The sequence below is a fragment of the Cavia porcellus genome, unplaced genomic scaffold (assembly GCF_034190915.1).
Source record: "Cavia porcellus strain 051 isolate PalLab524CR breed Dunkin Hartley unplaced genomic scaffold, mCavPor4.1 scaffold_8, whole genome shotgun sequence".
In the NCBI taxonomy this organism is placed as follows: Eukaryota; Metazoa; Chordata; class Mammalia; order Rodentia; family Caviidae; genus Cavia; species Cavia porcellus.
In genome coordinates this window covers 22,365,551-22,377,709 of record NW_026947491.1, presented here as the reverse complement: position 1 = coordinate 22,377,709, position 12,159 = coordinate 22,365,551, and the positions used below count along the sequence as shown (strand labels likewise).

General features: G+C 36.3%; 1 protein-coding gene across 4 annotated transcripts in view; it reads left to right on the top strand.

Annotated features, from left to right (window-relative positions):
- The window catches only part of LOC100721975 (zinc finger protein 791-like), a 37,064-nt gene that overhangs the window by 18,565 nt on the left and 6,340 nt on the right, over nucleotides 1-12,159 (top strand). The window contains exon 2 of one of the 4 annotated variants that reach the window (XM_013149376.3): nucleotides 7,937-8,058. The exons of the other annotated variants lie outside the window; for them this stretch is intronic. Within the exon in view, the coding sequence (XP_013004830.2) occupies nucleotides 8,053-8,058 (6 nt within the window). The 5' untranslated portion in view covers nucleotides 7,937-8,052. The remainder of the gene's footprint in view (nucleotides 1-7,936; nucleotides 8,059-12,159) is intronic. 4 annotated transcript variants of the gene reach the window in all.

Genomic DNA, 12,159 nt, shown 5'->3' with positions numbered 1-12,159 from the left:
CTTACAAGGGAACACCCATCAGAATTACAGCAGATTTCTCTGCACAAACCATCAAATCACGAAGAGCGTGGGGGGAAATAATTCAAGCATTGAAAGATAATAATCTCCAGCCAAGATTGAGATATCCTGCACAACTGTCCCTGGAAATTGATGGAAAAACAAGGTGCTTCCAGGATAAAGAGGAACTGGGGGAATTTGCAACCACCAATTCAACTCTACAGAGAGTATTGCAGGATATTCTAAAAAAAGAAAAATACAAAGAATCCAGAAATAATGGCAGAGAGGCCACAGCGAATGGAGCAGAGAACAAAATGAAGAAGACAAACTGACAGCTACGGACAGAAAAAGAGCTTAACAGAAATGAGGCAGAGAAGATTGGATGATAGGAACAGCTATTTTGGAGAAAATGACATCTTAATAGGTAATACAGATTTAGTATCATCTTGTTTTGAAGTCTCATCTAGCTTTTGTCCTTCTGTCTCCAATGGTCTAAATAGGCTGTATCTTATTGGATTTTATTATGTACGATAGTATAAGCAAAAACCTGTTAAAGACAAGGAGATTATACAGAAACCATTGTTCATTTTGTTAGTCGATTCTAAATACTCTGTAATGCTGTCATTCTCTCGAATGGTTTTACATTGTTTTGATATACTTAATGCTACAGTATACGAAGTTGTACTCAAGGATTTCAAAGAAAGAAACAATATGGTAACTACTTTTAGGTTAGGATTATCTGGTGGTGAAACACTATTCTGCTTAAATGGTTATGTTTTGATCTGCGCTGTTTCGTTGTTATGCCCTCTTTTATCTCAATCTCCACTCCATTATTTACTTTTTTATCTTTATCCTTTTAATTAAAGGAAAAAAAATAGCAGGATATATTATAGTAACCCACTTTGACTTTTCATTACCTTGATTTAAAGCCCTGTATTTCTCTCACCATCTGGTTTTTAACTGATGTTCCCCTATTCTGTTTTGCTGGATAGTATCAGGTTCGAAAGTTTAGGCATCAGCTGTGAAGATAATGAGATTCATTATGACGCCCATTCTTGTTGACTTTTATCTACTTTTGAAGACCTACAATGTCTCCAATGTTTTGGTTTTGTCGGTTTTATTCTTTACTGTTTTGTTCAATTGTATTTTAACTAATGATACAGGCAATTCTATTAGAGATAGCGGGAGGCATTATGGTAACCATTGTTGATCACCTTGTATTATGTTTTTACATTATCTATTATGTCCACCCTTTTGACTTGACCGATTCTGTTCTGTTATGTCACATTTGGTTTTACTCTCTTCCAAAAAAGTAATAAGAATCGTGGGAGCAATGAAACCCAAAATGTGTAATAGTCATGGTACAAAAGAGAGGAAAAGAAAGTGCTCCAAACTATATAACTGCAGGTATATTTAAGTGTATAAGATAGAAAATGATATCACAGAGTTTTATTGGATCAATGAACAGAACTGTTTGCAGTATCATTGATGGAATGTCCACTTTACAAGCTTTAATTTTGTGACTTGAACAATTATTTCTAAGATGACAATATGTAATCCATTAACTAGTGATTTCCTACTGTTCATTTTTTTCTGTAAATCTGTATAACTTCTACCCTTTCCCTGCTTTTTTTTTCTTTTCTCCTTAAATAAAATTTAAAAAAAAAAAAAAATTTCATATCCCATTGGATTAACAACCAAATTCTATAAGAAATTTTGAAAAAATTTTAACAGCAATACTTTCCAGATGCTTTAATGATATTGAAAGGAGACACATTTCCAAAATCAATCCTAAAAGAAATATCACCCATAATTCAATATCAAAAATAGACCCAACCTTGAGCTGGGGATTTAGCTCAGCAGTATAAGTGCTTACCTGGCAAGCACAAAGTCATGAGTTTGATCCCCAGTACCAAAAATTTAAATAAATAAATAGACCCAATCTAAAAAATGAAATATAGATCAATTGCTTTAATGAACATAGATGTAAAAATCTTCAATAACAACTAACACTCAGCAGAAATCATCAAAATAATCATAAACTATGACCAACTAGGTCTCATTCCAGAGATTTAGGGATGTTACATACTCAAATTTATAAATGTAATTTAGCATATAAAAAGGAAAGTCAACAATCACACAATCCACACAATTGATGCAGCTAAAGCATTTGACAGATTCAAAATCCACTTACAATAAAATCTGAAGAAAATAGGAAAAGGTTTTTCTTTCAATCTGAGAAAGCCTTTCAGTAATATACCAGTGGTCTATATGACACTAAATGGACAGAAGCTGAAACCTTTAACTCTAAAATCAGGAACCAGACAAGGATATCTGCTGTCACCTCATGGGTACTAGAGTTCTCAAAACACTATATACAGGAATTAAATAAGAAAAAGAAATAAAAGGGACATAGGAAGGATAGAAGTTAAATTATTTGTAATTGTCATGGTCTGCTTTAGAGGTGCATTCAAAACCCTATCAAAAGATTCCAAATATTAATAACCAAATTCAGTAACAGCAGAAAACAAAGTCAACACAAAAATGAAGTCTTCCCATGTAACAATAGAAAATTCACCAGAGAAATTAGGGAAACTGTAACTTTCACAATAGCATCAATAAGTTGAATTAAGCTGGGCATGATTGTGCACACCTGTAATCCCAGCACTTGGGAGGCTGAGGCAGAAAGACCTTTGCAAGTTTGAGACCAGCCTGGACTATGAAGTGAGTTCAAGGCCAGCCTGAATTGCACAGTGATACCCTGTCTTAAAAAGACCCAAAAATATTTTTTTGAATTATTTAGAAATTACTGTAACCAAGAAAGTAAAAGATCTGAATAAATAAAACTATAACATCCTGAGAAAGGAGATTGAACAGGACATGAGAAACTAAAAAATGTCCCCTGTTGCTGGATAGAGAGAGCCAGTATAGTGAAAATGGTCCTTTTTCCAAAATCATGATTCAGACTTAGTGTAATTCCAATTAGAATACCAGTAGCAGACTTCAATAACTAGAGAAAACAAAATGTGAAACTAATATGAAAATAGAAGAGACCTAGAATAGCGAAAGCAATTATGGGAAAAGCTGGAAATCCAGGAAAAAAGGGCAAGGCACTGTGCATCAGAGGCTTGGACTTGAAGCTGTAGAATAAAGATAATGTGGAAAAAACACCAAGTTTGTCTGCTGTACACTTCTGTAGTGTCTTCAGAGGTCTTATAACACAGCTTCAGATCTATAATTTCAATTGAATGGTTTGATCCAGCCTCAGAGGATTTAATTGGGCAGTTGCACTCTCTGAAGGAGATAAAATCTTCTAGAATGCTTAGGACTTATTATGGGACTGACTACATGTATTAGTTGAGTTGTGAGTGTGCTGAAATAATTTGAAAAGGTTAAAAGAAAACATCAATCACTAAAATAGAGTATCTGGGTTCTATACTAAATTGGAATACCGGGAGAACCAAGCACAGGAAAAAATGGACAATTCATGTTTGATTTTTTTTCTCTAAATTTTCTTATTTAAAGATGAGTTTTTGATGCCTTTGTTGTACCATAACAAAAACTCTTAGCACTTTACATCCATGTGCAGCATGAAGTACTCTCAAGTATGACAAGTTGCATAGCATTGGCAAGCTGGTGTGTCACATACTGTGTTTTATTTCCTAGAATGTGATTCTGACTACTATAAGATTCTTTTTTTTTTTTTTACTACTATAAGATTCTTAATGGAAAAATGTATGCTTTTCCACCTATATGAATTGATGCCATCAGATAATATATACTATGTATAAATAATACCTGTGAAGGACAAGTTTAACAAAAGAAAGACTTAATTTTTGTGATTGTGATTTGTGCTGTATCACTAAGATGAGTAAGAACCACTTAGCTCATTTGTAAGCTTAGTGTTTCGAGGATTCTTGGCTTGTAGGACACAAACACAGAGGGACAGCCCACCTGTATGCCATTCAAAATAACTAATACATTTGTACTATCAATGAGATAATGTAGTAGAATAAAAAAGAAAATGAAGTCTCCCCATTTTTCTGTGCATGATCTCTGGATTTGCCAGTACATTTGGATGTTGATCTCAGGTTACTCCAGGCTTCCACATTGTTTATTCACCCTTCCATTGGTGATTCATCAGCAGGGAAGGAATTTGAAGGGCAGGAGCCATGCACCAAATGTGATCTCATAGATCATGCTTTTTAACCTCCTGCTGACACACACACTCACATGTGTTTACTGATATCCTAGGTATCTCTCAAACCAACAAATGTGACCGTACAAGTCCAGTCATCAAAGTGAGACTAGAAGGAAAGTCAGAATGAGAAAACAAGACAAGACACTCAGCTTTATGTTACAGATTTTCTCACCATCATTTTTCAGGCTAATTAGTATAAAGAAAATGAAATGATTTAATTGGAGAAAATAATATACCTAAGGAGAGAAACTATGAGGAGAAAAGTGGATATTATGGTAAAATTCCTGTGTTGAGTTCTTAGCTGTTCCCGCCTCATCACAGGGCAGTGACTGAGACTGGGGCTACATTGCAGCTGTCACTCTGATCTTCCACATGTGATTAGTTAGAAAGTTGAATTTCTTTCTGACATTCGATAAAGAAAGTTTTCTGCCCTAGTTGCTTGAAAATGTTAATGTTATCTTGATTACTTTAATACTGCTAACAAATTTAAGCTATTGTTTATTAAATCATTATATACCCTATTGGTATGCTTTTATTTTCTTTATAAAAAATTAGACTGAGAAATGGTGGTGAGAAAATCTGTAACATAATGCTAAGTGTCTCATTCACTTTTCTGCATTCTGACTGCATTAGTGCTTTCCTTCTAGTCACAGTATTCTGTCATTGCCTGTACCCAGATCGTACACTGGATTTATAGGTTTAATCTATGTGTCTTTGACACTGCAAGAACAGAATTGAAGCTGTGATCCCATCCACAGCAACAACAAGTACAAGCCCACAGAACACAGTAAGCAGCTCTGCAAAGCTTGGAGCAAATCCTGCTTGAAATCAACCATCCAAATGTGTGACTCAAGTCAGTATACCTGGGAGGAAGCCTGGGCAGGTGAGGGACTACAGTCTGCCATTTGTACTTCTATCAAGCAGATAAGTATATCGCATTAGTTTCCTTCTGGCTAAGTTAATAGCACACCGAGCAGCTTTGCATCTGTGAGGAAGAGTTAGGGTGTATGAAAAGTCAAATCAGATATGCAGGCCAGAGAATAGAATCCTCCTTTCCAGGAAGTTAAGTCAGAAGCTCACAAAGTGTTGCTGAGACTCCCATGCTGACTCAGCCTGACTTGTTCTGTGGCTTCTAGACCTCAGTCAGCAAGAAGGTGATTGTGCAGGACCAGATAAGCAAAGAGAAAAGCGTGAGGTTTTTGTTAGAGGTGTGGGTTCTTATTGTAAATGAATAGAACCAGCTTTGGCAGGAGTTGAGCCTCAGAGCATCAGTTGAGAAATCTTTGTTTCTGACAAAGAAATCTTTTGTTTCCTTTTCCTTCTTAATGACTGCCAAGGTCTGAGTACCTATTCCTTTATGCCATGCCATCCAAACTTAGAGCAAGGAAAACATGAACTGAAAAAATGAGCCCATATAAACACTACTCCTCTAAGTCAAGATTGTTGGATATTTTGTTCCAGTTCCAGGAAAGTGGCTAAGATATCTGATTATACTAAATCTGTTAGAATATGAGATCTCAAATGTAATTGTATTTTCCACTCTAGGCTTTATTGTCATGATACTAAATTCCAAAATTACCAGCTACTTCCACACAATCTTAAAGTCATTAAAGGAAGTTTACAAATCATGTATAATGGAGATACTGTTTAGCATGGCCTGTGATGAAAATCATTATCGAGGTCCTTGCCAAACATACTAAAACTTCTTTCTTACATCCAGAGCAGGTCAATAAATGAATAAACTAACCAGTTAACAAGCTCTTATTGTTTATAATGCCAAAAATTAGATGATGTTTCCAATTTTAAAAAGGAAAGATGCAGGACAATTTGCTTGTAAGATTGCCTTTTAAGCCCACATTTCAAACCACTTACAGTACTCATATGTATATATAATTCATGTTTTAGTGCAGACAGAAAAGTACACTTTCTCATATAATTGCTATGGCTCATTGATAGTTTGTAGACAGTGTTCAAAGCAGGACATTCTGAATGAAGTAGGGAGTTCAATGACAAACGCCATTGTATCGGGCAAGGTACCAAGTGCAGGTGTGTATGCACATTGGTGTAAGACACAAACATGTTTAAAGGAGAAGATGAAGGAAGATAGAAAAATCAGTCCTGAACCAGGAGTTTTCCTTGAGAATGTAGTACTGGAGACAAATCCAGAATATTCACTATGAAAGCCATAAAGCCTTTTATGTGTTGCTTTTCTTATTCTGAATTCATTATTGTTACTATTTTGAAGGTAGTAGAATACAGCAGAACAAAGCCAATCGAGACAATGCAGTGAAATTGGTACTGAGCTTTACAGCAGGATACCGAGATAACAGTAATAGGTACTATAGTATATCTTGTTATCTTCACAATAGTTGTCCTATCAATCAGGTATAACAAAATCAAACCTAATACAGAACATCATAAAACCTATCAAAACAGTATTAAGCCAGGGATTTAGCTTAGCGGCATAAGCACCTGCCTGGCAAGCACGTGGTCGTGAGTCTAATCCCCAGTACAGAAAAAAACTGTATTGAATATAGAGCAAAACAGTTAATCAGAACAAAGCAAAACAGTAATAGCAATATTTGCCTTCAAAGAGATGATAGAAGGAAATCCCCCATATTTGCTATATTGCCTATAGTCATCCTCCCAAGAGATACTCAGACCTCTGGCTCCCATTGGCTAATGGGGGTGGAGAGGGGATGGGGTGTTTGATTTTCAGCCTGTGCACCAGTAGGCTTATGGCTGCTTACCAGGGAGGTGAGCGGGTTCCTTTGTTGCTCAGTGCCCTAAGTTCCAACATGGCATGGATCTCGGGAGACGCTCTCTTATTCTGAATTTTGACAGTTGGTCTTGTTATGGAGCTAAGGCTTGACTTGACCCTTTTCATATACTGTCCTCCTCCCAGATCACAGGTTTGGATCACCAGGGAGAAGTGTATATCCAGATCACACTTTTTGGTCAAATTAAACATCACCAGTTATTCCTTTGAATGTCAAGAGTGTTGGAAATGTTTATCATTGACAATGTTTTGGGGTCATTATGAAAGACTTCCTTGGAAAGTTGATGCCCTAGACAAGTATCTATGAATTTGAGATTGTTTCCGTGTGTCATACAATTTTGTAATTCAAATTTTCCCTGGATCCTGGAGGAAATGACTACCATAATTTTGTTCACAATAGGAATGTCTTTCTCTTTTTATCATAAGCCACTTTGAGGCAATGTATTCATTTCTATTAATGGGTCCCACAATTTCAAAACTTCAGGATGTCACATACATTAAAGAGCAGTCTTGTAAGCAGTGTACTAGGACTGTGCTCTAAATTTGTCAACATTTTGTTCATTTTGGGTGATGAATTGAATTTGAGCACACCATTTTTTTCTTCTAGAATTGATTAATGCTCAGCATTAATACACAGTTGAGTTCAAAGAAAAAAATGGGAAAAAATCAAAGCTCAAACTTCAATAGCTTGTCCCTTTTTAGTACTGAGACCTTGGACAAGAACAGTTTCATCCTGTGAAGATGAGTCACTGTGATGTGAAAAAGCCCAGATTTAAATTTCCTGACTTCCCATGTTTCCCACTGTCACCATCTTGATTGAGCTTCCCTGGACTGCAAAGGCACTGGGAATTTTGTGTGACCTTGGGAATGTGTTTAACTTTCAGAGCATGGGTTTGCTTGTGAATGGCAGTGAAGGAGGATTCTTCCTAAAAACCTTTCCTTTTTCTTTTTCTTTGCAGCAAGTTGCCTGTTTAAAATACAAGTTACCTCAAGGATTTAAGAATTGCTTTTCAAGATTTCACTTTGTTTTTCATTTATCATTAATATATATAGAGAAAGATCCATAGAACCATTGATGGAGGTAAGGAAACATTAGTTTACCTCCAGTATTTCCCTGATTTCATGTAACTATCCACAAAGAGGCCTTAGGATGGAGTTTTGCGAGCTCTATGGCCATTTGAAAATCCAGCAACCAAAATTGTACTTGATTTCAATATTTGGAATTGTAATGCATTAATTGAAATTAATATATCATTATTATTATCATGGAAAGATTATTTAAGTTTTGTGTTGGACAGCCTAATAGCCTTATAACATTGTAGGGAAATTCACCTTTGAGACACTTCACTCCCCTACTCCACTGCCTCTGGGCTTGTGTTATTTGAAATTGGATTCTGTTATTTATTATGTATTACACATTTTAAAATATTACTACTCTTTATGCAAGGGATCACAAACTATTGCTAGAATAATAAAAAATTTTGATAAGCCAATGATAGAAAATTTAACATTTGTACAAATATTCATATATGAAGGCAAACAAATATATATAAATGAATATGAACACTTTATTGGTCATTTGTTACATACATATTTTAGCATATGTGTTGCCAAAGTGAGCACAACATAAATTTTTTATCAAATTCTCAAAAAAATGTAGGTGAGATTTAATGATAATAACAATATAAGTACCCTTGGTTTACCCAGAATACTTTATCCCTGACCTCTGGACAGTGGATGAAAGTATCCATGTGATAAACTCCCTACTGGACTTAGTTTTGTTGCCTTGTTGTTGACTACTCTCATTCCTTGGCAGCCTTCCCCTAGTTCATCTTGTGTGATTTTCTAGGAAGTGTTGTGTTAGTTTCATTGCACATACTTTTTAATAAGTATTCTAGAAGTTGCACAGGGATGTATCCTGAAATTTTGTCTCACTCTTCACAAATGATATCTGAATCATGGAAAAACTACTTTCTCATCAATTTTGTTGGTATGAAGGTTCAAGATTTTTCAACTTTACATAATAATAGTCACATCTATGTACAAGAAAAATAGTACAATGTATTCTCTGGACATTGGAAAGATTTCACTGTTGTGTTGATTTTGTCAAACTTAAAAGGAAAAGAGATGAGTGTACTAATTAGTTCTCTCTCCTTGCATGAGTTTTACTATGTTTAACACACCTCAACTTCCTTTGATTTTTTTTCCCATGTTTTGCTCATTTTATATTCAGTGTTTTGTATCAGATATGTTTTATATATTGTAGAAATTTGTATTCATTGGTCTTTAATCTCTATAAAAAATCTTTGTATTGTATACACAGTAAATATTTTAGTTTTGGTTTATTTATTTACCATGGTTTTGTTTTCTTTCTTTTTTTTTTTTGTGTGTGTGTGTGTGTGTGTCTTTTTCCTTTTTATCGGTACCAGGGACCGAACTCACAACTGTTTGCTTGCAAGGCAGGTGCTTATGCCGCTGAGCTAAATCCCCAGCCTCCTACCATGATTTTCATAAACTTAAGTTTCTCTTCAAAATTCTGATGACTACTTGTTTCCTCTGAGGCAACTTTTTTTGTATCTGAGTTATTTCAGTATATAATCAGTATATTTCAGTATATAAAAGAAATTCAGGGCCAGGGATATAACTCAGTGTCCCAGTGCCTACCTGGCAAGTGTGAGGTCATGAGTTTGATTCCCTACAAGAAAAAAGCACACGTTTTTCATTCATTTTTTATTATGTAATTTATATACATAACAGAAGAGTAGCTATCTAGAGTTCCAAATTCATACCTGTTTCTCTCTGAACATTAATAAACTATATTGTGATTACTTTCAGCTATGTGTCACCACAGGCTGTGTTGAATTTAAAATTAGTGATCAACTTAACACCAGCTGGATTAAATCAGCAAGGTGCTGAATGTAGATGATTCACCTGAGGAAGGTTGGCAGCATAAATAGAGATGTGGCGAAGGAGAGCAAGGTGTTGTGGGTTCTCCTAAATGTTGCTGTTTTGAGCCATTGGTTCTCCTGGAGGAGCTCAACATGACTAGCTTCTCCAATATGAATTCGGCCATTATTATCAGAGGATCTCAGGATCTTGTTGGTGAGGATGGCTGTAGTTCACTTTGGGGGAAGCTCTGGTCCTTACATTGAATATCACTTGGTGGCTCCAGAGGGGAAGATGTGTACTGTTTAATCTCCAGGAGAAGCTTGTCACACTGACTTTCTGGCATGTATGTGACTGTTCTCGTTTGGAGGCGCTCAGGACCTCCTTGTCGTTGAGTATTGCGGTGGTACTTTTTTTTTTCTTTTTTGGTACCGGGGATTGAACTCTCAACTATGCTCTCGCAAGGCAGGCACTTAGGCCTCTGAGCTAAATCCCCAGCCTGCTGTGGTACTTTTCAAGGCAGCCCTGGTCCTTATTTTGAGTGTGACTTCTTGGCTCCAGTATAGGACCCTCAACCAGCATAGCTCATTGACCCCACTGGTGTAGACTTTAGCTTTCACCACTGACCTTTGGGCCTTCCCAGCACAGATCCATAAAACAGACTGGCTTGAGTCCTTCTCGTGGGCTCTAGGCCTCCAGTTGAACTCATGGGAGGCATTGTCATGGGCTCTGGGTCTTCAGCCTGACTCATGCAGAATATTGCTGTGGGATTCAGGCCCTTGGCTGAATATTTTGGGTCTTTAGTGTTGTGGACAGATTTCCTGTGCTTTATTGTATTTAACTCTGGGTGACCATCATAAAATAGTATTATAAATTCTGTGTCCTGTATGTAATCCTTCTCCTTACAACTGCTGGCTACAACAGGCTGTATCATGAATCTCTATTTACCACATCTTTTTTTTTTTTTTGTCTTTTTCCTTTTTATCGGTACCGGGGATCGAACTCACAACTGCCTACTTGGAAGGCAGGCGCTTATGCCGCTGAGCTAAATCCCCAGCCCCATGAATCTCTATTTACATGTGGAATTGTAGAAAGCTACCTTTCTTTTCAGATATTCATTTGTCTTTCTCCCTCTCATTTGTCTTTCTCCCTATTGCAGATTGTATCAAAAGATGTGATATGAATGTGTTTGATATAAAGTGTGCAAGCTCTGCCACCTTGTTCAGGAGTTGTTGAGTTTTGTGTTTTCTGTTACAGTGCACGGTTGTAATTTTTTGAACAGATCAAAGGAGTGACTTGAAAATGACATGATATTTTAAGTTTTCCTTTTGTGGCAGTAGTGTTACACAGGATCACACTTTGAAATTTTGGCTGACTTTGAAGTTGCCTCATATCTTATCTGGGCCTGGACTTTAAACTCCTGGCAGTCATCAGACTCATGGAAATCCACATACATCAGCCTGCCAAGTGCTGTGGTTACAGGCATGTACCATCACACCTAGCTGATGCTTTACTTCTGTAAATACTGCCTAATGATTTGTAATATCTTTCCTGTTATGTGCCTAATATATTTTATACATGTTCTTCCCATTAATGCCACTTGGACAGTCGCAGGGATTCATGTATTGGAGTGCAAGGTGATCAATTTGTTTCATTAAGCTTGTAAGATAATATGCCACATCACTTCTGTTTTCATTGTCCATAGACTTATTCCAAGAATACTGCTTTTCCATTAGTATTTTAATATTATTCATAAACCTTCTTTGTTTTCTTTTTTATTGGTACATTTTAGATATACACAGTGATAACATTCATTTTGGACTTTGTACCTCTACATGGTATATCTTGATGCTTTATTTTCTTCCACTTCCCCCACCTCCCTACAAGACACTATTTGCCTCTTTATTTATAAAACTGGTTTTGTTTTGTCTTTATCCTTCTATTTTTTTTTAATTGGTACTGAGGATCAAACTCAGGACCTCGTGCTTGCCAGGCAGGTGCTTGAGTCTCTGAGCTAAACCCCCAGCGCCCTATTCTTTTTTCTTGTCCCTCCTTTCCTTCCACAACCCCTCCATTTTTCCCCGACTCATTTAAACATTTTCTTCTCAGATTCCTCAAAAAACAATACCTAGAGGACCCATTTGACCCAGCTATATCCTTTATTGGTCTTTCTCCAAAAGTATTTATAAGCGTCATTCCACAGTGATACATACACACCCATTTTATGTGGGACAGTTTATAATGGATATATCTTGAAAAACAGCCCACATTTCCATCACCTGATGAATGAATAAAG